The sequence below is a fragment of the Fringilla coelebs genome, assembly GCF_963513975.1.
Source record: "Fringilla coelebs genome assembly, chromosome: 5".
NCBI classification, from domain to species: Eukaryota; Metazoa; Chordata; class Aves; order Passeriformes; family Fringillidae; genus Fringilla; species Fringilla coelebs.
In genome coordinates, this window is record NC_140033.1 from 71,769,992 (window position 1) to 71,796,335 (window position 26,344).

Here is a 26,344-nt window from a genome sequence, read left to right on the forward strand (position 1 = left end):
TCCCCTTTTAAATGTAATTTATAATTGCTGCTTTAAAACTTATAAGGATGGATCTTATTCTGAGCAAATGAATACTGTAAATATCCTTGTCATACCTTGAATAAATGGGAACCTTTTTCTATAATGTCTCTGTGTCTTGGTGTGCACATTTTAAGAAAGTCTGTTGACAAGTTTTCCTTTCCAGAGGGTCAGGAGTACAGGCTGTTACTGCCTGGCTGTCTTACACTGTTGTGACTTTTACAGTAAATAAGGGCTCGGATTAATCTTAAAAGGTTTCCTCTCTTTTTTACAACAAACCTTTTACATAAGCATCCCCCTAATTTTTTATGTTCCAGTTTTAGACACAGCACAACAAAATACAAAATTTCAGTTACATGGGAAACTACCTGCTTTTTTTTCTGAGGTAATAACTGTGAAACTTCAGGAGAAAAAGAGCATGTGTCCAGATCCTGGAGCAGGTTTTTAGTCTAGCTCAAGGATATGACCATGAGTTCTGTGTATCCTAGAAAGTGGCCTGATAAGCAGGTTTACCATTCTGTGGTGCTCTGCAAGCTTGGGGCTCATTGTTGAGGATTTTCACAGGAGTGCAGCAAAGCAAAGCTTTTAACTGGTTGCTGAGGTGTTGTGTTGGTGCTGTGCACCAGTTAGTACCATAAAAACTTAATTTGACCAAAGTTGCTTGTGTAGAAAGACCTGGCAGTTCCTAATTTGAAATTAAAAAACACCCACAGCAATGTCTGGTTACATCTATTAAACTAGGAGAGGTATAATTTTAATCTGAATGTAGCTCCTGGCCAGTTACTTTCAGTGACTAGTTGCCATTCATTAACCAGAAATACTCCGGTTTTGTTACTGCTCACAACGTGGCACCATACACAGTTTAGAGACTGTCAAAAGCAGTGCAAAGAAAGGAATCTTGTCCCTGTGGCAGATGTCAAAATGAAGGTTTTATGGGATTACTTTGAATTGTTTAAAGCTTTCAAGGCACAGACTCAACTACTTGCTGCCTTTCTGGATGACTGATAATCAGTCAGGCTGGAGAGTGGAGTCCATATCCCTAAAGCAAACGTCTGTGTCCCAGCTGGCTCTTCAGATGTCACTGCTAGCCCTTGGACTCCCATCCCTGCTCCTCTGGCTGCCACACCTCTGGCTGTTGTACCCTTCAGACTGCCAGTGCCAGCTGTGACATCACTGGCATGTCATTGCCACACTGATTTACCAGCAGAACTTGGCCCTTGTGGCCCATTTGTTCTAAGTTCTGCCCCTCTAGTATTGATCTTGGCACATTAAAGCATCTCTTGAAGAGCTGGATCTCATGCTCAGCCCAACAAAGAAATTCTACAGCTGCTGTAATCCCTCACCAAGCCTAATTCACCACAATTATATGCTAAAGCATCCTCCACAAACAGAACAATTTACAGAAAAATTACATGGTTACTGTGGGGTAATTTGTTGTGGAATTCATTATCCCAGGCTAAGTATTATGACTGATAACCTGGGATATGGAGCAATATCTATTTATAGGAATGCATTTATGTGTTGGTTACCAGTAATTAAGAGTAGTTTAATTAACAGTTCACCTGCTGGGGTGGCACATGCCAGAAATGTGCTTGCCAAAAAGCATCTGTGCCGCTGCATGCTTTCTAGCAGACACCATTTCCCACTGAGTACTGCTTCTCCAGGGAATGTGGTGGATCTCCTTTGGAAATATATAAGTTTGGGGTATCCTATAGCTCACATAAGCTCAGATTCATAGCTGAGCACCACAGACCATGCTGGTCCTGCAGTCAGGGTCCTGTGGCCAGCAGAAGGAATGAGGAATGTGGGAGTCCCAGCTGCTGGGGTCCCAGCTGTGGGATTCTCTGGGGCTGCACTGAAGGCACCTGAGACAGCAGTTCATGTTCACACTCAGGTGTTTATTATTTCTTATCAGTGAAACAGTCTCACTGCTGGGAGTTTGGCAGCTTTTCATGAGAAGGCACAGAATGGCCAACAAGCTCTTGGTACAAGGGCTTTTAAGACCAAACTATCCAATTGAGAACTGACACCTGGATTATTTTCCCTTTTAACCCAATAACTGATCCCACAGAGCTGCAATGGGGACTTTTCTGCCCAATTACAAAATGCCACCCAAACCCATGGAGAAGAAGGAAGAAGCAGCCCAGGATGACACCCTGTGCCCTCCACCCTGCTGCCATCCACAGCACACTAAAAACCCCAAACCCTCAATTTCTCACCCAGTGACACACCCACACTGCTCTCTATAATCTATTGCACACTTTTGTGGGTTCCAGTCTGTCCAGGAAACTTTCTCCATGGGTGAGGGTGAAAGTCAGTGCTGCCCTGGGGGTCAGGGTACCCCAGAGCAGACAGAGAAATATTCCCAGTGCCCTGGGTTTGCACACAGGAAGAAGTAAAATTCCTGGGGTCAGGGGTGGCAGGAGGGGGGTCACCGGCTCCTTGGGACACCAGTGTGGAGCCCATGTCCCTGCAAAACCAGGAGGGCAGGTGGGGCTGTCTCCTGCTCAAGCACAAACACACCTTTCATTGTCTACTCTTCAGTCAGCCCCAGCTAACATGGGGCATGGCAGCATGCTAACAGCTCCGAGTCCCGTTCCTGGTGAGTGAGACCTGGAAAACAACTTGAAATTTCCTGCCTGTTTTTTTTGTGCACTTCTTTCTGAAGCATTTTTAGGCTCAGTTTAATTTAGACTGGGGAACCACAAGTGTAGCATTAGAGCACAAAGAGGACATTGAGCTTTTTATAGAGTGCTGTCAGAGTCAAAAGGCTGAGCTGCAGGGATACAGCATGGGTAAATGAAGGTGGTGTAGAAGGTAATCTCATCCCCCAATGAGTTGCAGCTGGGCCAATTACTAAAGATTAGAAGCAGGCCTGCTCTTAACAGGCCACACCTGTAGCCAATAAGAGCAGGTGGTATAAAAGACTGGGGAAAGAGGAGTCAGGTGATGCTGCAAGGACCAGGAGGTGCACAGAGGGGCTGCTGGTGAGACACATCGAGGAGGTAAGAAGCTCTGGGGATACAGAATTCTTGCACTATAATGATGTTAGAACTCATGCTATCTAAGACAACACTGAGCAGCTTTTCTCTGCCCCTCTCTGGGCTGGCAGGGTTTGAAGCAGCCAGGCTGTCCTTGGGAAGTTGGGAAAGTAGCATTTCCACCTGGGCACAGCCCTGCTGCCTCACTGCCCCCTTTTCTCCAGGCACTCCTAAGCTATTCCAGTAGCATCAGAGAAATCAAGATTTTACATTGATTCCTACAATTTAATTCGACTACTTGGAAATACAAAGCTGTTTTGGACCCAAATGTTTTACACCACCTAACCCACGCACACCCATTAGGTCAGTCTTTAAATGCTGATTTTCTTTTTATAATGAAACCAAGCAGTTCTGCATTGAATCTTCCAGATGCTCCAGCTGAGTGGCTTTTACCATCCCGTGTCAAACTCTGTGATCCACAGAAGGGTGACAGAGCTGGGGAAGGGTCTGGAGCACAATTGCTGTGAGGAGCAGCTGAGGGATGTGGGGATGTTAAGCCTGGAGAGAAGGAGGCTTGGGGGAGACCTTATCACTCTCTACAACAGAAAGGTGTAGCAGGACCAGGGGGTCAGGCTCTGCTCCCAGGCAACCAGCAACAGGACAAGAGGAGATGGCAGAGCAGGGTTAGGTTCAACATTAGGCAGGATTTCTCCACAGCAAGACTGGAATGGGCTACCAAGGAAGGTGGTGGAGGCACCATCCCTGGAGCTATTTAAAACAAGCGTGGATGTGGCACTCAGGGACATGGCTTAGTGGTGGGCTTGGAAGTGCTGGGTAATGGTTGGATTCAATGATCTTAAAGGTCTTTTCCTACCTAAAAAGTTCTGTCATTCTGTGAACCTGAGCGAAGATTTATCCTCCACTTGCTTCTTCCCCCCTCAACTGCACAAAACACTGAGTGTTTCCCCACTCTCACTTTCCCACCAGTTTTTAAGGAGGGCTGAGTGGGGGACAAAGAAGCAACTTTAGGAGCAACACTGGATGGGAAAATTGAGCCAGCAAGGACTCGACTCCTGGTGGTCCCTTTAAAAGGGGAGCACCAGCCCTTTAAAGGGGCTGGCAGCCCTGAGGAGGTGCAACCGCCCAGAACCTTCTGGAAGGGCCCCGGAGGAGGCAGACGTGAGGTGAGTGGCTGGGAAGCAAAAACCTGGAAGAAATGTTAGAAACAAACTCTGTTCTTGGTTAATTCCCAGAGCCCGATGTTTTTCTTGCCTCTCCGGGCACAAATAAGTGACAGATTCACAAATGCTTGTTTAGGTGAAATGCTGCTTTGGGAGGGTCTGAACCGGGGTGGGGAGAAGATGTGTTTGCTTGGTTCCAGTTACTTTCATGCAGGCAGACCTTTCCCTTTCAGTCTTTAAAAGGGAAATGAGGGTGTTGATTTTGGTGAGAGGTCAGGATTGAGCCTTTAGCACCGGGGTCATGTCACTGGGCTGGGTTAGGTCCTGCTGTCCACCCTGTGCCTCCTCCAGGCCGGCTCTGGAGCACCTTTAAAGGCCCTTTAAAAGCCTTTCGAAGGCTGTGCTGTGATGGAGATGTCTCTTGAAAGGAGCCTGTCCCATTCTGTAGGGTGGGGCTGGCGGCCCTGAGGGGGTGCAGCCGCCCAGAACCTTCTGGAAGGGCCCCGGAGCAGGCAGAGAGGTGAGGTGAGTGGCTGGAAGAAATGCTAGAAACAAACCCTGTTCTTGGTTAATTCCCGGAGCCCGATGTTTTTCTTGCCTCTCCGGGCAGAAATAAGTGACACATTCACAAAGTGCTTGTTTAGGAGAAACGCGTGAAATGCTGTTTTGAGAGAGTCCCAAGGAAACGGGGGGAGATGGGTTCGTTTGGTTCCAGTTACTTTCATGCATGCAGACCTTTCCCTTTCAGCCCTTTTCCCAGCATTTCCCCGCGGGTCAGATGCTGTGTGGCCGCTTTCCCTTTCATCTCCTGGTTTGGGATGTTTCTTTCTGCGAGGTTAATTGTGCAGCCCGGCTCTTTGTGCTAAAGCTTTCCGCCCTTCAGCATCCCCGGCAAACCCTTCCCACCTCCTCCCGGCCTTTTTATCTGGGATTTTACACGCAGATTCTGCTAATGGGTTTTACAGCAGAGCCCGCACACAGCGGGGCTGGCACGGCCGGGGAGGTGGGAAATAGAGAGAAGTGAGGAAAGGAGCGCCGGGCAAAGGTGCTGCCGCAAAAAGATCCTGCCGCTCTGAAAAGCGCATCCCCGCTGTGAAAAATGCGTGTTTTATGGTTGGCTTTTCGCGAATATTAAAGCGAATCTTATATGTGTTGTATTAGAAAGTTATGCTGTATTAGTTTTCTTAAGTAGTGCGTTAAATATAGTTTTAGGTTATAACAAAATGTTAACATAGCAACTATGCTATGTAGGATACTTTCTTAAAAAAGAAAGGACTCGCAGCAATATAGCAGCGACAGGACACCCAAATCTTTCAGAGAAAGAGAATTTATTGCTCCATTATCAGGAGAAACGAACTTCTTCCTGCCTCGCTCACTCCTGAAGAAGCCGTCAGGATTCAGAGGAGGAAGCTGACACTGCCCAGCCAGAATCCTGTGTGTGAATGGAATTGATGCATCATGTTTGAGGTGTATGAATGTGCAACAGGCTGTTGCTTTTAAGGGTTAATCCTCTGCTAACGTGGGTCCTTTTTCAGGCTTATTTTGCCCAGAAAAGGTACCTGGCCATCTGTAACTCTTTGTTTCTGTTGTCTCATATCGTCCTACTCCAAATTGTCCAAATTATTATTGCTCTAATTATATTGCTATATAACTGTTTTATTAGTAGTAAACTTTTAAAATTTTATAAACAAGTGATTGGCTTTTTTCACACCTGAGACCCTGCATCCCACTCCAGCTCTTCCACAAGGAGCCAGACCGTGCTGCTTGCATCTTTCTGTTTCTGCAAACCATCCTCCCTCCTCCTTTTCCAAAGGAAAAGTGTGCAAACCCAGGGCATTGGGAATATTTCCCTGTCTGCTCTGGGGTGCCCTGACCCCCAGGGCAGCACTGACTCTGACCCTCATCCATGGAGAAAGTTTCCCAGACTTCAAGACAGACTGGAACCCACAGAAGTGTGCAATAGATTGTAGAGAGCAGTGTGGGTGTGTCACTGGGTGAGAAATTGAGGTTTGGGGTTTTTAGTGTGCTGTGGATGGCAGCAGGATGGAGGGCACAGGGTGTCATCCTGGGTTTGTTCTTCATGCTGCTTCTTCCTCCTTCCTCATGGGTTTGGGTGGCATTTTGTAATTGGGCAGAAAAGTCCCCACTGCAGCTCTGTGGGATCAGTTATTGAGTTAAAAGGGAAAATAATCCAGGTGTCAGTTCTTAATGGGATAGTTTGGTCTTAAAAGACATTGGAACAAGAGATTGTTGGCCATTTTGTGCTTTACTAATGAAAAGCTGCCAAACTCACAGCACTGAGACTTTTTACTGATAAGAAATAATAAACACCTGATTGTTTATTTAAACATGAACTACCTTCTCAAGCTCCTTCAGTCCAGATCCAGAGAAACTGACAGAAGAGCAGTAATTGCAACTGTCAGCTTCTCCTGTCATTGCTGTAGTCCTGAATGACCAGTCTCTAAAGGACCTGACCAGTCTTTAAAGGACATCCCCTTCCCCAAAATCAAAACAATTTAAAAAAATCATCCCACCCTAACATTTTGTACGTACCTGAACACACATATGTGTATTATTACATGATAATTCATGTATACATATAATAATTGCATTGTAATTTCTCTGTTAGGAGATTTCTAGAGCACCAACCTGATCCTTAACCAAAGGTTTCTTTCCCTTACATTAAAAGCTTTCCACAACTATGTTTCCACATCTGTAAGGTAACTATATGGAAATCTTGTACTCCAATTGCCTTCCTAATCATTCTTAAGAGTTTTAGCTTTGTGGCTGAAATCAGTCCCAGGTTTTACCAGGAGAATATTTTAGATGAAAGCTGATGTTTCTTTATGTATTTGTGCCAATGTGCTTACAGGCAATCATAGAGACTATGCAAGATTGAGTTTTAGTAAAAAAGCTAATGTAGAAGTAAAGTATTTCACAAAGATTGAAACATAGCATTCTGGTATTTCTGGAAGAGATAGGTATTTTTTTTTAATAAGCTTTGGAACACATTTCAAAAGGGCTTATATTACAAAGAGCTTTGAAAGTTTTAAAGGATCAGGATCAAACTGAAGCACAGCCTTTATCTAAATGATACCATTTGATTGAATCTAATTTGGTTTCTCCACATTTTTCTATGGGAAGTTTTTTTGCCATTTCAGAAGACAAAAGAAGACCACAGAATCCTAGCTTTCTCTTCCATTGAAAACCAGGTTTCTCCCCACCTTCTCCCTATCCTCTTCAGAGGATACCACCAGGGTTGTAGAGGGAACTTTGCAGTGTATCAAGAAGGGTTTTTTGTGCTCTTTATTCTTCCAGAATTCTACATCTACAAGCTTCCTCTTTCAACACTTCCCATTTGGCTTTATATCATATTGCCTTTTCATTTCCACAACAGAAGTTCCTTATATTTCAGTGGTTTAAAGGTGAATTCTTTCAGTCTGGTTTGGAAAATGTGTGTGACTCAGATTCTTCCCCTCGTGGATTTCCACAGCTTGTGGAAACACTTTGGACCTGGAGCATATAAATTACCTTATTCTCTTATATGTGTGAAAAATTTACTCATGAAAACTTCTAAAGTTTAACAGTGCTGTCAAGCGTTCACAGAGTTCTTGGTGTTAATGGAAAAACTAGTGTTGAAATGAATAATGTTTTATCAAAATTAAATACTCAGAGTGTAGAAAATGCAATTTCTTACTGATGGAGCAACACAACTGAGTGAATCACCAGAGGTCAAGATCTAATGTCCTTTGCCTTGTTACATAAAGGACTGTAACTAGACTGAGGTCATGCAGGCTATCCCTGCAAAAATACATCTCCTTGGCCGGTTTACCAATGGCAGCTTCAGGTTTGGGGATGTTGCAGCAAGATGCAGCTTTTCAAGTAAGTTCTGCAGCTTCTCTGAGTTTTGGTCTTCTTTTCCTGACTTTTACTTGCAAGCTCAGGGCCAGCTTGGCCCTGAATAAAAGCAAAAGATGACTTTTTAAAAAATTTTTAACATATCCTAGATATGCAATAAGTGGTAGTTTTGCTTTTCATGAATGCTCTGTAGTTCAGATATTTCTTCCTTCCCATTTCCTTCTCCTGTGTCTTAGTTTTGCCCAGGCCATGGATTCTGCTCTGTACCTCAGTAGTTGGCAGCAGTTGAAGGATAATTAGAAATGCATCTCTGTGGTGAGCATGTAGCAGAGGACTTTGGTAAAAGGCTGATTGTTCAGACTGGTAAACTGAGCTCTGGAAACAGTCAAATTGCACTCAAACAGCTTTTTTAATTGTTGCTGTTGTTGCTGGGTCTTTTTTTTTTTGTTTGTTTTTGGTGGTTTTTTATGTTTTGTTTTTTGCCTTTTTTTTTTTTTTGTTTGGAGAGGGATTCAGGCTACTGAAGTGAGAAAATGCATGACCTGTAACAAGAGATGCACAAAGATATATGGATAAATATGCCATTGAGAGGCAGACTCAGCATGACTTTTCTGAAAGGAAATCCTGACCTATCTATAAACTCCTCCAAAGGAAGGAAAGGTCCAAGGGCTGTAATCCAATTGGATTTCCAAAGCATTCGACAAAGTGCCTTAGCAAAGGCTCATAGAAAAGAAAGGTGCTTTTATGGTTGCTCTCTTTAATTGGGTAAGAGATAAGAAACAGAAGAGAGGCTGTAATTGAGAGAAGGGGAAATTGAGGCAAACAGAGAAAAGACAAAGTTTGCTGATGAGATTTAAAGCCTTCAGGGAAAGGGTGTTAAAATAAATCAGCCAAACCAGGGCTATCTGCAGCAGGACCTTATGAAACTGAATATACAGTTGTAAAAATAACATATAATAATGTCTCTGAGTATGAAGTTATGCACATAACAAAAAATAAAAGCTAAATTTATATGAATGGATGGGTTATGAATGAAGTGTTGCCTTTCAGCAGAGAAACCTTAGAATTAAATAGTTCTGAAATAGATTGGTTCACTTTAGTGCTCGTGTCCAAACAAGGAACAGCACTATAATGAAAAAAAGAGGGGAAAAAAAGGCAAATTAAAATTAAATATGATCTGCTTTTTGAGAGTGTTGTGTGGCTCATGTCCCCATCCTAAATCAAGGATGAACAAGTAAACATTATAGTAAACAAAAAAGATTAGAACTCCTCAGCTGGAGAAAGGAGATGGCTGACAGAGGATTTGACAATAGCCTGTAAAATCACAAAATACATGCAGGGGGTAAAGTGCTCTTCATTTGTGTTTGTAGTCTCTCAGAATCAGAAAAGTGGAGAATGATGTGAAGTTTTCAAGTGGCAAATCCAAAATAAAGCAAAATTATGAGGTTTCCCACAGAGCAGAGCTAAACTGTGGAACTGATGAGCATGAGATCTGAAAGATATCAAATTTTATGTAGGTTCAGGGAACAAATTAATAGAACAAAAAGCCATGAGGAGCTGTTAAGCGTAGAGAATTCATCTTTCAGGAAGTTGATGTGGCACAAATCCTTTGAGGATGAGTGTGTAGTAGAGTATGTGAAGCAAAGTGCTTCTTTGTGCTTCTCTTCTTGAAACTGCATTATTACAGTGCCAGGATGTTGAATTAAATGGCCTGGCCCAGCCTGGCTGTTCTGTGTGTGGCTGTAACCCGAAGATAACTCCTTGGGAATGGATTGAATTGCTCTCATCAGCCCTGGGTAGCACTGTCCTCATGATGAGTTGAACCTATCTAAAGCTGCTTTGCTGCTTTTTCTGCTTCCTGGTTTTTGCTCCATCTTTCTCCTCTCCTAAATAGCTGCTGAAATATCACTGTCCATGTGAACTTGTGTTTTGGGTAGTGCTGCTCACCTGTGTTCTTTTGGAATCCAAAATGCTTGTAAATCCACTAAACAGCTCTTTTTTACCTGGCTGAAGAGCAGCAGGAGCAAAAGTCTGCTTGTGTAACCAATCTCTGGCACTGTACAACAGAGAATAATTCATGTACATCGTGCAAAGCAGAACCTGGCACTTCTGACAGTCACACTGAGATGAAACAGCTTCCTACAACAACTCTGAAGGAGATCAGAAGGGGAAAACCTTTACAAAAACATTAGTAAAGGAGGAAAAGACTTAAATATAAAGTCAGTTATGATGAAAGTAAGCACTTTGTGAACATTACAGCAGCATTTTCTCTGAAATATTGTGTGTTTTTTTTTTCTATTTTTTGTATTAGTTTCACAGGAACGGGTGGAAGTGACACAGTGGACAGGCTGCTGTATTTGTCTTCAGGTGCTGGCCAGCTGCCTGCCAGGGACCAGGACTCCGAGGTGCCTCAGAGCTCTGCAGGTACATCCCAGACCTCCAGCATGGCCCGGGGCACGGGGGGGGGGCAGGGAAACACCTCTGGCAGCCCCAGTAATCCCAGCTACAGTGGATGCTGTGCCCCTGTGCTGGGTGGGCAGGGGGAAACACCTCTGGCAGCCCCAGTAATCCCAGGTACAGTGGGTGCTGTGCCCCTGTGCTGGGTGAAACACACCTGTCAACCCCATTAACTCCAGGTACAGTGGGTGCTGTGCCCCTGCGCTGGGTGGCAGTGCTGGGGCGCTCAGCACCAGCCGTGCCCGGAGCCGTGGCGAGGGGCAGCAGCCCAGATCCACTGATGGGAGGGATGATGACTGCCAGGTGTTGGTGTGTCAGCCGAGCCGGACACAGCGAGACAGAGGAAATGACTCAGAGCACCATGAGTGGGTTAGTGCGGGCAGAGGAGAACATGTATCGGTGTGAACTACACCACGAGCCCTGAAGGTCTCCGTCGCGCACCATGCGGGGCCATTTTAGGGCGGGGGTGCCCCGGCTGCAGCGGGGGTTCGGCCGGGCGGGGCTCGGTGTGCCGCCGGGGGCCGGGATGGGTGCCGGGGGGCTCGGTGTGCCGCCGAGGGGCGGGGTGGGGGCCGGGGGGGCTCGGTGTGCCGCCGGGGGCCGGGATGGGTGCCGGGGGGCTCGGTGTGCCGCCGGGGGCCGGGATGGGGGCCGGGGGGCTCGGTGTGCCGCCGAGGGGCGGGGTGGGGGCCGGGGGGCTCGGTGTGCCGCCGAGGGGCGGGGTGGCTGCCGGGGGGCTCGGTGTGCCGCCGAGGGGCGGGGTGGCTGCCGGGGGGCTCGGTGTGCCGCCGAGAGGCGGGGTGGGGGCCGGGGGGCTCGGTGTGCCGCCGAGAGGCGGGGTGGGGGCCGGGGGGCTCGGTGTGCCGCCGAGGGGCGGGGTGGCTGCCGGGGAGCGGCGGGGCGGGGCGGCCCCGGCTGCTCGCCGAGCTCCCCGAGCGCCCGCCGAGCGCGCCGCCCTCCGCCGCTGATGCAATCTGAGCCCAGCGGCAGCCCCGAGCAGCGGCCCCGGCACCGGCAGCATCGGCGGCGGCAGCAGCCGCAGCGATCCGAGCAGCAGCCCCCGCCGGCCCCGGTCCCGCTCAGCACCGCTCTGTCCGCCCCCGGGGCTCGGCGGCCCCGCTCCATCCCGGCCGGAGCCCGGCAGGACCATCTGCCCCTCCTGCCAGCATGAGCAAGGTAAGCGGGGCGCGTTTGCTGCCCGCATCGTCCGTCCGTCCTTCCGGCCGTGCCGAGCGGCACGGGGGCTGCTCCTCGGCGGATCGCCGGTTTGGGTTGGCAGATTTTAGCGCCCCGGTTTGTTTGTGCTGTGCGAAGGGGATTTCTGTCCCTGGCGGATTTGCTGTTTGAGATTCAGAGGCAGATTGTGTGTGGTTTTACCTCTTTCATTGCAGACAGCACGTGTGGAAAAGAAATAATGAGGGAGGATGGGGAAAGGAAGGTGTATCGTTTCCTTTGGGGTGGATTTCATGTTTATGGGACTCTCAGTGACTAAAGAAAACCCAAACAAAACTGACAAAAAAGCAACAAACCAAAAGTCTTCAAAGGTTATGGCATCGGGGCAGACACCAAGCCTTTTTTTTTTTTTTTTTTTTGCCTGTGAGTTCGTTAAAGCTCTTATGTCTGCCCTTGTACTAAAATAGACTATGGGTAAAATCCGGTAAGATGTGCTGAGACGTTCTGAGTAATTTCAGAAAAACTTTGACTCATGGAAGGGGAGTTTTCGGTAGCAAACACTAACGTGGCAGATGAGCATCTGTGGGCACTGTCCTTCTATAAATGTCATGTTTATGTTCCTCAGCTTAGTGACCTGATCTGGGGATTAAAGCCAAGTGTTCCCGGTCAAGGCAAAGGGCACGGAGTTAGCACGGGTGCTTTTCAGCTGGACCAAGGGAGCATCCCAGCCACGTTCCACCCTGTGCAGCAGCTGCAGTAATGCTCGGCTCTGAGGCTGGGCTGGCTGGGAGCTGCACAGCTGCGGTCTGTGCCAGAGCTGACAGCTGAGGAAACCGCGGCTGTGGTGTTTGCTTTCCTTAGTCACGTTAGCAGATGGGGTATAGGCACAGCAGGTGACTGGTAGGTGTCTCCCCAGCTCCTCTGTGCTGCTGGTGGCGAGTGTTCCTCACATCCATCGGCGCTGCAGTTGCTACTCCTGGTGGCAGGGCTGGCATGGAGGAGCCTTGGGATGCTCTCCCAGCCCTGTTTGCCCTCCCTGCAGCTGGAGAGGGGCAGACCAGCCATGGCAGGAAACTGGTCTGAAAATACTTAGGGAAAATACCCAGGAGCTCCCCTAGCCCCAGTGCTCAGAGACAGAATGGAGCATCTCAAGGAAGAGGCAGACTCGTGGTTTATATCACTTCTGATGTACCTGTTTGGAGGGAAGAGGGCAGGGCTCTGCTTTCCAGTGTCAGAATTTGAAATTGTGATACTGTGAAATATATAAAGGTAGAATATTTAATATATAAATATTCTACCTTTATGTATTTATAATATCTAGCATCTGCCAGGAATGCTCTGGCCTTACATAAAAAATGATTAACAGGGAAACCATGGACCTATCAACCTGTCTGCTCAAAGCAGCACTGACCTCTCATTGGGTTCTTCTCACCTGCACAAGCCCGACCTTCATTTTTTTTTGTATTTTTCTTGTCTTTGCTGTAGCAGTAGCCACAGCAGTAAAAGGATGCTCTTGCCACTTGGAAGTGATGTAGCCTTGGGCAAGTCAGGGCTGTCTGAGCCCTTTACCCTTTCCTTGCCTCATCTGTTCAGACTGTCAGCTCTCCAGGGTTCTGGCTGTCACTGTGTGTTTGTAGAGCATTTATCAAAGGAACAGAAAATTACAATTTGATTATCACCATACTTACACAAAACCTGATACATTAATAAATGACCCAATCAACAGCTTTATTCCACCTCCTTGTCCCTTCATCTCTCCCTTCTCTCCTGTGTTTAGTCACAGCCCTCCATTTTTCCTTAAATTATTTCCAGCTCAACCACAACCCTCCCTTTCTGTCCTGTTTAAAGTGATGTATAAGAAATGAGTTACGCCTCCAGTCTCTGCAGTGCCTGCCTTGTCCACCTCATGCACTGATTGTTACTGACAGGCCCAGCACTTGTGTGTGATCCAGTGGATATGCTGCTTTTTCCCCGTGGAAATTGAGCATTGGAATATGCTACAAAGCCATAGGTAAAGGGGAAGATTGCAAAGTCATGAGGTAGCTTTAACACAACTGATATCTTGTTAAAATAGTCCACAGGCTGTATCCTTTGTTTAATTAGATAGATGATAATTCAGGTGGATTTCATTAGTCATTAATTTATCCCTGGGAGGATAATGTTAGGGAGGTAAATCAATAAATTGTGTAAACACTCAGGTGCTCTGCATTTATTCAGGCATTTTAAAACAAATTAGGAGACATGGTAAAGAATTGGAGCAGACATTTTCATTGCTTCCCTGTGGTATGCTATTTTCTTAAATGAATAATCCCAGCTGAATGTATAATGCTGAAAATTACCAGTGGCTTTGAGGACAGGACCTTCAGTGTCAGAATGGAGCCAAGCTGTAAATTCTCTCTGTAAAATTTGCACAATCAGCCTTGTTAGGCCAGAGATGTGGGGACTGGCACGTTCACATCCCCACAGTGACACATCATGTTCTTGCTGCTGCTGGGGAAGCTCGTCTCAGAGAGGCAGCTCTGGGAGCTCCAGGCGCTCAGCGCTGATTGTGGCTTTTGATAATCAATTGTGGCTGCCCACATGCAACCATGGAGCCCAAACTTCATCTTAAAAGCCTGGCTTTAGGTCGTAGTTGAGCAGAAATCCAAGTGTGACCCTAATTTGTTATGTTTGTAGTCACTTCTGTGTTTGCACCTTGATGCCTCCCAGTCTAACACAGGGTGAAGTCAAATGGGTGGCCCCATTTGCCTTGGAAACAGCCTCATTATTTTATGGCTTTATACATTAAAGGTCCAGGTAAAATTACATTATAAAACAGAGCACCTGTTGCAGAAGGGCAATTTAGGAAGTGTTACCATATGCTGTTGCAGAGGAAAATCCAGTGTTGCACTTCTGGAAAGCACCCTTTGGTCTGGACATCAGAGGACCCAAAACTTAACATGAGAATAGTTGGAACTATCTTTAAAAGTCATCAGTAAGTGTTATCCATCTGGGGCTTTTTGTGCATCTTGGCCCATAGTTTATTACTAGTTTTGCAGACTAATGTCATAATACCATTCCAACAGAGTTGCTCATTTACTTCTTCCCTTGATGTCTGCAGTGTGTTTTGGGTTTTATTTTAGAATATACCTGAAGCATTAATCAAGGGCAGTATATAACTTCTCAGCTGGTACCCAGCTACTGCTAATTCAGTGTGACTGTTAGAGCATATCACACACCATATTGATAAAAACATTTCTAGTAAGCACAGAAAAGTGTTTTTCCTGGTATGCAAACAGGGTTTAATCCCACAAGCTTCTGATTGGAATAATTTCCAGTAGGATTCAGAGACATCATGTCCACTTGTTTAATTTCATTTAGACTGCTGTGTTAAGAGTCATCACCTCTGTAATGAATGTTAGAATTTGCATTACTCTTACTAAGAATGGAGGTTTTTAAACCTTTAGCACTCAGAGTTGGAAAGAACAGAGTGTGTTCAGTCTGGAGAAGTCTCCGGGGTGCTGTAGCAGCAGCCTTCCACAATCTAGAGGAAGATGATGGAGATGGGGCCAGGCTCAGCAGGGCTGTATGGCAGGAGGACAAGAGATGATGGCATTTACTGAAACAGAAAAAGTTCACATGGGGTATAAGGAAAACAGAGCCTCCACAAGCACAGCTGGGAAGTGGGTTACCAAGAGATGCTGTGCAGTTTCCATCCTTGGGAGTTCTCAAGACCCAGCTGGATCAAGCTTAAGAACCTGGTCTGAGCTCAAAGCCTATCCCTGAGGTTGCACTAACAACATCCTGGGGTTCCTTCCAGCCTGGATTTTCCTGTGGTCCGAAGAAAAAGCTTAAAAACTAAATTTTTTAAAATACGGTCTTAGTTTTTTGACACACCCAGTGGTGTGAACCAGCACATATTTGTCCAGAGCCCTGCATGTTTGGCTTTTAACAGCACAGAGGAGTCTGTGTAAAGGTGGTGTTGCAAGGCACCACTGTAGGCAGATTGCTTTGCAGAAGGTATATTCTTAATGTGTCAGTAGAGTAGTAGTATTTATTTTGAGGAAATCCATGTGCTTAACAGAAGAGTTTAAGCTGGGAAACCATAAAGCACTGACTAAAAGGAGGTATTTTTGATTTTCAGGTATGTGAACTTGAAATTGCTACATCTGAAATGCAGTCTATAAGGTTACCACATGAAATTGCATATTCTACTCTTATAAAATGATACAATTGCTTAATTAATTAAAAATTATAGGTAGTCCACCTAAAATCAGTGGTTACAATAGTTTCTTTTGATGTAGAGTTTTTCAATCTCCATTAAAATAAAGGAAATTCTTAATCAAACAAGTATGGAAAAGAAACTTCAAGTGTTAGCATTTACTGTGAGGTTACTGTCAACATAGCTGCCAGGTCAGTTGCTATGTAAATTTCTTACCAGATGCTCGATACAGGTTTTACTTCCCTGATTTTAAAGTTTGAAGAAACTGGTAGAGAGGCTAAGTTTTTAATTCTGTATGAAGAAAAGTTTAGGTATTTTTTTAATAAGCTCCATAGTTTGTTTGTTATAAACTGTCTTTATAAATTTATAGTTCAGAGTACCATAATTATTTTTTGAGAACAGAACATGAAGGTTTATTATTGAATTATCAACATCACAGCCCTGAATTCTGCCGTGTGGCAATGCTTGCTTAAAATTTGACAAATCCCTTCCTAATTGCTAGAAAGTATTGCCTGAAATATAGAGGGTAAAAGCTAGAAAAAATGAATAAGCATGAAGAAATAATCTTAGCACAGTGTGTTACTACATGTAGTGGCTACTCAGGCACAGTTTTGCCACAGCTGCGTGTGTACGTGCATGCAGAAAACCCCCAGAATTCTGTTCACATGGGTTTGAGGCATTTATCCATCATGAGTATGTCATCTGTGATTTTAATATTATCCTTTATCTTTCAGCAGTTTTTCAGAGACAATTTTTGGCATTTACACTTTGATTCTCTTCTTGACACCTGAAGATAGAAGTTCAGTAACAGCATTCCTTTCTGATTGTTCTCTAAGCTGAAAATTGGCATTTACAATTGTTTTCATTTGCATTTTCTATTAAGGGGCTGTGCTGTAGCCAGTGATGTTTTCATCATGTTAATTTGGCAGAATATTTACTAAAGCATACATATAAAATGAATGTTCTGTCCTACCATTTCCAGGTGAGCTGGATTTCAGCAGTGAACAAATCAGATGCAATTCTGAGCTTTTAAGGGGCTCAAGACTAGCTTCATACATTCTGAAATGTGAAAAACATTGATGTTCACGTGCACTGAAGCCTCCCAGACCCTTTGCTCACGTTATAAGTGAGTCATTTGTCAGTTTAGGTTTGTGGAGCTGAGCAGGGCTGTTTGATCATTGATACAGGTATTGCATTGTAGGAGGACAAGGCTGCAGTACTTGTCATAGGCTAGTCTATTATCTTCATTTCCATTTCTTACCATTTCAAAGCTGTCATTTTTCTAATAGAGGCTGCATCACTCCCGATTTATGTTGTTGCAGCTTTAAACATGCTGGGATTTGGGCAAAGGTCCTCTCTGCATTTTGTGTGCTTCATGTCTGCTTAATGCTGTCACCTCTACAAATACCTCATCTGGGACCGCCCTTTTCTTCCAAGGCCGCTTTTCATGTGCTGAGTGATATTTTGCTCTCAAATTCCCTGGGCAGCCTCCAGTTTGCTCTGGGCACTGTCAACAAATGATAGGGGATTTCAGATGAAGGACTTGCTCACGTTGTTTAGAAAGGACACACAGGATAAGGTTAATACAGCTCCAGAATTTTGGGGCCTTACAATCCATTATTTTTTCTGGTCATAGAGTTGTTACATAGCTGAATATATATGAAGTAGGTGGGGTAGCTGATTCTGTCACCAGTTTGGAATATTTTACCTCTTTTAGCAGATGATATGAAGAGAAGCAGCTGCTTCTGGGTGTTATCTTGTTGTTGTACCACATTGAAGAGAGCAATGTGTGACACTGCAATGATGCTGTAGTTGTACCCAGCTTTTCCTGGCTTGTTAGTAAGCTTCCATGGGCTTATTTACACTTGCTTGGTGTGGTGGGTAATGCTTTTTACCTTCTGTGACAGCCTCTGCAACTCAAAGAGTGTAAAGCAGTTAAGTTCCTAGAATCTTCTGAGCTGAAGGTCTGTCATGGAAATGTGCTCCCTCTCTGCTGTTATTGGAACAAGAACATTATTGTAGATGCTGTCCTCAAACAGATCCCCAGGATTTTCCCTTTGGCTTAGCCCTGTTCCAGTGCCCTTTACATCAAGAGGAAAGCTTCAGTTTCCTTTCTGCTTTGTTGAACTGTGTCCACTTGAAAGAGATCAGGGCAGTGTTTGAGCACACAGCAAAACACACATCACAGGGGTTTAAGGCAGGCTTTGGAGAGGTGTCTCATTGCTTCAAACCAATCATGGCAGGCTTAAACCCCACTGGAGCTGCTGTGAGCAGGTGTTGTGCAGCCACTACCTGTGTGCTGTTAGGTAAGAAGCTTGAGAGGGTTACAGCTGTGAGCAGTGAACAGCCCATCGTAAATCAGTTGTTTGCACCTGTTCTTCCTTGAGAAGAACTGTGGTGGATTTGATCTTGTATTTTCTGGGACCCCTGGACAAAGGAAGGAATGATAAATCTGACTCCCTGTGCTCAGAAGGCTAATTTATTATTTTATGATATTATGTTATATTAAAGAATGCTATACTGAACTATACTAAAGAATACGGCAAGGATACAGACAGAAGGCTAAAAATATAATAATGAAAACTCCTGACTCTTTCCAGAGCCCTGACACAGCCTGGCTGTGATTGGCCATTAAGTTAAAACAATTCACATGAAACCAATGAAACAATCACCTGTTGGATAAACGATCTCCAAAAACATCCCAAAGCAGCAAAAGACAGGAGAAGCAAATCAGATGATTGTTTTCTTTTTTCTCTGAGGGTTCTCATCTTCCCAGGAGCAAAATCCTGGGCAAAGAGATTTTCCCAGAAAATATGACAGTGACAGATTTGATGTTTTAGTTCCTTGGGAGCTGTGCAGACCCTGTGTGGCACCCCAGTGGGTTCCCTGAAGCAGCTGCTGAGCAGGATGAAGTGTGTCAGTGGGACAATATGTGCCTCAGTTTCCTGTTTGTAGGAGAGATAGGAGAGATAGATATTTCTTGCCTTCTCTCACCTGGCTGTTGGGACTGCAGAGCCAGGCTTACAGTGAGATGTGTTCTTTAAAGCTTATAAATAATGAAGGTCTTCATTCTTTATCCAGAACAAGCAGTTCCAGCCCACCATCAGAATCCAGGAGAACGCAGTATTTGCAGTATTTCTGGAAAGAAATTTTTGCAATATTTCTCACTGTCCTCCTGGTATAACAGTGCAGTTAAAAATGCACCCTGCTTAATTTTACTATAAATTCTTAAAATGCTGATTTAGTACCTGGCTTTTGGAATACATGAGGAAGGGAAAATGTTAGAGAAAACATAATGAGCACCAGCTTGTGGTAAAGAGCAAAGCCCTGCTACTTTGTTAGGGGAAAGCATGCAATAGCATTTATGGCCTTGTTGGCAGTTTGATGCAGAAGATCTCATATCAAAGAATTGGGCCTAAATACAAGAAAACTGTGGTGTCTTTCAGAATTTAATTTATTTTGTTTGAGCAATCACTGTATCATACAGCCATGAGACACTGTCTAGTTAGAAAACAGGCAGGTGAATTTTTAGGTCAGCTGGTTGCTTTAACAAGTTTTCCTTCATGCTATTCTGGCAAACAATGCATTTGTTAAAAACTTGATTTCTCCCAAAATTGCTCTGGACTGGGGCAATCACCTGATTAACGAGATACAGGATAACTTTAATGCATCTCTTAACAGGAATCACTGCAAGCCCTGAAATTGGAGTCAGGGTCCTGCTGCAGCATGGTCCAGGCAGAGCCCACACCTGGGTGTGCACAGTTCTGCATGCAAGCGGGGAGAGAGGGGCTTTGCTCAGACACTGGAGAGGAACAGCAGAGAAACAGAAACATCTCTATAGGAGCAGTGGGGCAGAGTGTCCCTGCAGGTTTGAGCTGCAGCATCATCCAGGCTGAGCCCACACCTGGGTGTGCAGGGTTGTGCCTGCAAGCAGGGAGAGAGGGGCTTTGCTCAGACACTGGAGAGGAACAGCAGAGAAGCCTCTTTCCAGGAGCACTCTGAGCAGAGGAGCAGAGTGTCCCTGCAGCTCTGAGCCCATTCAGATCCCCAGGTGAGATAGCTGCTGCCATGCCTTATCAGCTTCATCTGTGGGACACTGCAGGGACGCAGCAGCCTCTTGGGAAGCAGGGACAGGGAACAGCAGCCAGCACACTGCACGGAGTCATGCTCCTGGTGCTTTTCAGCAGTGCATTTGATGATGGGTTGTGATTAAATGGGCCATGCAGAGTCACCAGGGCTAGATGTGGTGCCAGCCCTGTGCACACCAGCAGCCACACGTGTGCATTGCATTGAGCCAGCTGTGTCAGTCACAGTTCTGTCATCTCTAGTGGCACTTACACAGCACTTATGGTGGAAAAAGTAACTCTTCCTTCCTCCAAAAGCTCTTCTGTTCTTTTCCTCCACAGAGCCTTTGTTTTCAGTGTGCCATTCATCTTTCCTCAGTGTCTTATGTAAACCTTTATTCCAGTGCAGAATGGGCTTAAATGGGACACGGTCTGAGCGCTCTGAGAATAGCTCCACATGACCCCTGACACAGGCCAGTGATTCAGGGCTGGCCTCGTGCTCCTCCTGCTGCTGCTGCGCTTATGGGGGAGCCTGCACACAGGGCTGTGTCCTTAAAAACTGGTTTTTGTCTGCTAGCTTTTTTCTTTGGCCATGTCAGTTCTCATTTTGGCATCCATCACTGTCTCTGCTGTTTGGTTGGGTTTTTTTTCCCCCCCAAGGAGTTTTTAGTGATTTATTTGCAAACTGCAGAAGCTTTGGTCTCCCTCACTAAATTGTTTGCTTCCAGTTCTAAGCCCTCACTAACTCATCAGACGATGATTTGATTTGTTTCTGCTCTCTATGCCTTCGTGTTATTTATATTTTCATTTGGTAATTGCATAAAGCCAATTGCCTTGGTCATCAGCTGCAGAATCTGTGTGTAGTTTCCACTATCAGGCAATTTCACGAATAAATTGCAAGCTACGTTTTATGCATCTTTAAATCAGATCTGTCATTTATCTGTACAGCTGTCCCAGAATAAAAAATATAGTCAGTGTAACTGAATCTTTGGGGAAAATAAACAAATTAGTTTTTATTGTGCTTAGGCTCATCTTTTCTGGTATAACAGTGCAGTTAAAAATGCATCCTGCTTAATTTTACTATAAATTCTTAAAATGCTGATTTAGTGCCCGGCTTTTGGAATACATGAGGAGAGGGAAATGTCTCAAAAAGGGAAATATTAGAGAATGTTAGCTGTGAGCACAAGCTTGTGGTAAAGAGCAAAGCCCTGCTGCAGTGTTAGGGGAAAGCATGCAATAGCATTTATGGCCTTTCTTGTTGGCAGTTTGATGCAGAAGATCTCATATCAAAGAACTGGCCCTAAATGCATTAAAACTTGGTGTCTTTCAGAATTTATTTTGTTTGAGCAATCACTGTATCATACAGCCGTGAGACACTGTCTAGTTAGAAAACCAGCAGGTGAATTTTTAGGTCAACCAGATCCAGTTGGTTGCTTTAACATGTTTTCCTTCATGCCATTCTAGCAAACAATGCATTTGTTAAAACCCTAATTAATGCTAGACGGGCCAAACAAACCAACAAAAGGGTCACTTAGAGCACTGCTCACAGGAGTTAGAGATGGAAGGGCTCCATTAGGTCATCTGCCTCTTCCCCTCATTGTACCAGGCTGTTTTCCCAAATCAGAAGGGCAGTAAACTGTGAAGACAGAGGAAATGGCGCTGGGGATTGACCGAGCAGCAGAAGGGTCATAGGGAGGGAGGCAAACACTCAAGATCAGTGTGAGCAGTGCCTTCAGAAATCAAGGCTAAAGCACACAGCTCCTGGAGTCATTGGTGGGGAGGGTTTCTTTAGAGTGCTTGCCTCTTTCTGCTAAGAAAATAGGAAGGGGAATTGTCTGGATGTGCAAAGTGAGTATTGAATAAAGGAGCAGCGCACAAAGGTTACAGCTGCTTTATGTCCTGTGCTGGATGGGACTGCTGGGAGCCTCTCAGGGGTTTTCAGCTGGGAGAGATCACACTTCACACTCCGTGGTGTATGACTGTAATTGACAGCTCAAGTTGTAAATTTTTCTGAAATATGTGACAAAATAAATTCAGTCTGAAACTGAATAGATCCCTGGTCAGGTTCTCCTTAGGGTTAGTTTCAACAAATAAGTTTTCTGATTCTGCTGGTCTCTTTGTTCCTTTAGAGTTCTTGATAATTAAAGTTCTTGTCGAGCCCCTGTTCTTTTTGGAATTCAGGAGTAGATCTCCTTCAGCTTGCCTAGCCTTGCTGTCATTCAAGTGAACTGAGACAAGCTTTCTTCTGCATCAGTTCAGGCATTACTGAACTTACTCAAATACTAATTTGAGCCCTGAGTCAAAAAATTGACATTAGTTCTAGAAGAGGTTTTTCACCAGAGTGCTGCTTGTAGTGGCTTTACTTTGCAAACACAGTTCTGCATTTATTTGTTCTTGTGGAACCAAGTTTGTCTGCTTTTACAGATGTGATTCAGCTATAAATGTTAGTAAACATGAGTCTTGGGTGGATTAGCTGAATATTTCTGCTTCTTGATGGCCTCTGTTCTAAGGCTTTTCTAACCAGCAAGTTGTGCTCATATAATCTGAATTGTCCTTTATTTAAGCATAATAAAAACAGTGATGCTTGTTTTAAGAGGAATATATTTCAGTTTTAGTCAAACCAATTAAACTGGTTTAAATTAAAGCCAGTGAACTGCTCGAGTCAGGGATAAGTGCCTGCACAGTTTTTCAGACTAATTTAATTACAATCTATTTCAATTCAACCTTATTTTATGCAATGCAGCTTTCTTGGACATAAAACCTCCTGTATTTTCTGTGCCCCAATGCCCTCACTGTGAGGCAAAATGATTATTAAATAGTGTGGAAGCCCTATTTTTCTGCTACACTAGTTGCCTTGTGTTTTTCTTTGTTGTGTGCTGTCATTGCACAGCCTGTGTTTAACTAACATTAGTGCCAGCCCAAGGTTGGACAGGCAGCTCCAGTGAGGTGATAATGCCAGGCTGAGAAGGCATCAGGGAGGAGCTGTGTAAGGAGGAACAGTCTGGAAAATGTTGGAAGTGCAGAAATCAGCACTGTAAATTGTGTAAGTGGCCCTGCCCAACACATGCACTTGATGCCATTTGCAGGGTGGCACACACATGTGTTGTGTATGTTTATGTTCCCATGCCTGCAGCATAGAGACAGGATTAAAGTGCTTTTATGGCTCTTGGCTTCCATCAATGAGCTTCTTAAACTATGGGAATCTTTCACAAGATTTAATAAATAAATTTTAAAAATAAATATAAAATAAATAAATAATAACTAAATAAATAAAATAATAAAATTTCTAGTTGATACTAAAATAATATGATATCACTTAACATTTATTAATATGATATCACAAAATTAGCAAATTTTCTCTGTGTGGGGTTTTCCGTTTTGATTTTGGTTTTCTTGTTTTTCTCTTTCTTTTGTTTGGTTTTTTGTTTGTTTTTTTTTTTGTTGTTGTTGTTGTTAAGCTGTGAACATTATTAGTGGTTTTTTTTTTTTCTGCAAATTCATCTTTTGTGTGACGTGGCTGCCAATTTGGATGAATGTTTCCTCAGGACAGGTAAAAGCTGTTTTGAAGTCATGGCAGTGTTCTTGCCTGGTTGTAGCAATACAGAATATCTGCATTTGTACACACTGGATTGTGTTTTACCTTGGAGCAGGAGGGCAGCTCTGGTTTGTGTGGCTGTGAGTGACAGGGTACCTGTCACCACACACCTTGTTTGGCTTCCCTGTGCCAGAGTGTGAGTCCTGGATTGGATTTATTGATCTGCTGAATTCCTGTAGTCTGGCAAGGGCTCGAATTTCATTATCCTTCCAGTGCAAATTAGAGCATGAAGTGTTTCTTAGACACTTAGTAGCCCGAAGCAGGCATGGGGAAAGAGCACTAAGATAGTGTTTTAGCTTGGAGAAATGTCTCAGAAAGGGCTTTCTTCCTTGAAAATTGTCTTTCACATAACTTCTGATTAGAGGAAATTTCTGATCCATCTTTTTTGGGGCCTGATGGCTGCTGCAGGATAAGATGTTGTTTATAGCAGGAGGTGGGTTTGCTTTGATAGGAGGAACTCTGTGCAGTCACTGCCATGTCTCTGTGGTTTATTTAGTTTTCTTTAGGTTCTTGACTTCCATGAGTAGCCAGTGCACTGTCTGCAGTTCTTTCCTGGGCATGAAATCAGGTTTCCAGGTGTTCTGTCTCTGATAGTACTCAGCAGGGCACTGGTGCTGCTTATCAAAATCTCCCTCAGAGCAGAGACACTGGAGCTGTCTGGGGGCGTTTCACACGGGTGACTGTGAAACCAAAACAGATGAATAAGGATTTTGTGAGGCTGCAGAACTTGGGTTGTTTTGAAAAGCATCCAGTATGATTTCCTAGCTGAAAGCATGAGCTCTGTAGACAGCATTTTCAATTTGTTTCCTTACTCTTGCCTTCTGCTAGGGAAAGTTTTCTGTTCCCTGGTGGTCAGGAGAGTTCTCTAATAACAGGGAAAATTAAGTGAGCATGGAACTGAATAAAGAACTAGCTTTGTTTGAGAAAGAGTGACAAAGTACATGGCATATAGAAGTAACTGGAAAATTTGTTGGAGAACTGGTGACTTTTTAAAAAAATAAATGATGTCGTACACTATGGATTAAAGAAATGCAGTTTGCAGGTGAAGTCCACAGCTTCTGGTACTCCTCAGTTCCTGTTTTATAACTGAAGGTGAGCCAGGGAGATGGAGTAGCTAAACCCCAAGCACAGCAGTTTGACAAAGGAATTGCAGTTCATGGAACACAGTCCCAAACCAGAACAAAGATGCTGATGCTGAGTGTGCCCCCAAAAGCCGCCAAGTGTGAAGGTGTCACTGTCATATTTTCTGGAAAAATCCCTTTGCCAGGATTTCTTCTCCTGGGAAGGAGAGCATGGGCTGCAGCACCATGCTGCCAGGAGCTGTAGATGTCAGTGTCTAAGGCAGCCTGACGACCAGGTGCAGGAGCTGGATGTCAGGTTTGGGACAGGTCTAGCAGAGGGGCAGGTGACAACTGCTAAGCCCAAGATTTGCCAGAAGGGCCAGGAAGTGTTCCATACACAGATACCCCCTGAGGCTTTACCTGTGCCTTGTGGAAGAGTTGGGTTGGAGCCAAGTGCTGATGTGAGGAGCAGTTATCCAGCTGAGTGCATTGGGATTGCTCTGTCAGTGCTAAAGGATTTGTAATGGTCATTAGAGCATTGGGATCTTCAGTAAAAGTAATAACAGAATTTCTGCTCAGCAGGTCTTTGTTTCAGTAGTTTCACAGTGATAAAATGACATACAAACCCCATTTTTTAGCCAAGTTTAATCTACTGTAAGATTTTACACCTCGTTCTCATACAGACTTTACAGTAATGTTAAAATCAATGTGTGTTTTCAGTATTTTCAAAGGAAAACTTTGAAATGTTCTTCTATTTCCTATTTAGAAAAAGTGTTTACATACACCACAGAGAATACACTGATATCTCTACAGCACTACATAGGAAATAATGTCATGCTTGTGTAATTGTGCAGCTACTTGAGATACTCTTGAGTGAATTTTGAGAAGTAGTTCACCCAGTGGCTCAAGTGTATCTGTAGGATAACATCAGTATTTTAATGGGGGCAGGTTTAAATCTACCATGCTATTAAACAGAAAGGGCACATTTATGTTTGGCGTATCTCCCTTGGCAACATTGGCACTAAACCAGGGAGCAATTTTCCATATTGCACTTAGCAACATGTTTCAGATTTGTAGGCCATGGAATCATTAAAATATGACTCTGTTAATTAGAAAGTAATTGTGGTATTTCTTTTTAGTGCTGAGGGATTAACTCAGTTTAATCTCAGTGTGGTTAACAAAGGCAGTTAGCTACTTGCTTTAAATATGAGTTAAATCTGTAAAAATTAATAATGACTTCCTGGAGAGCCCTAGGAGGGGCTGGCCCCATGGCATGTGCCCAAAAATTGGGCTGATGACTTCCCTGAGTTCAGTGGTAATCTAGAACTGAAGAGCAGCGTGATGGAGCCCCCAGGGGCTGTTCCTGTAGGTGGTCTGCACTTCAAATTCACATCCAAGCTTGGTATCTTTAAAAGAGATCATGAAAGAGAATATTAAGCTGTATCCAGCTCCAGCCCTCTGTGCTGATGCCAGCTCTTGCTTTAGGGCAGCTCCATGAAGCAGCAACAGGAAGAAACTGAAGCATAGTGGTTGAGTACTTGTCAGTATTTGCTGTCACCAGTAATTATTATTAGCAAATCCAACCTGGTATGCTGGATGTTAGACAAAAGCCAGCAGTGGAGCTGGAGCTCTCTGAGATATTTTTCTTCAGAGCTGGGGTGATGGCATGAGGATATTTTTCTTCCAGAGCTGGCAATTCCCATCCTGTTAGCTGGGAACCAGCATACATCCTAATTCATTGCAGGGAAGAGAAAA

General features: G+C 44.4%; 1 protein-coding gene across 1 annotated transcript in view; it reads left to right on the forward strand.

Annotated features, from left to right (window-relative positions):
• The first annotated feature begins 11,474 nt into the window (after positions 1–11,474).
• BCAT1 (branched chain amino acid transaminase 1) overlaps positions 11,475–26,344 on the forward strand; it is a 57,278-nt gene continuing 42,408 nt past the window's right edge. Inside the window, exon 1 of the mRNA XM_084206664.1 lies at positions 11,475–11,671. Coding sequence (XP_084062790.1) covers positions 11,663–11,671 — 9 coding nt within the window. The 5' untranslated portion in view covers positions 11,475–11,662. The remainder of the gene's footprint in view (positions 11,672–26,344) is intronic.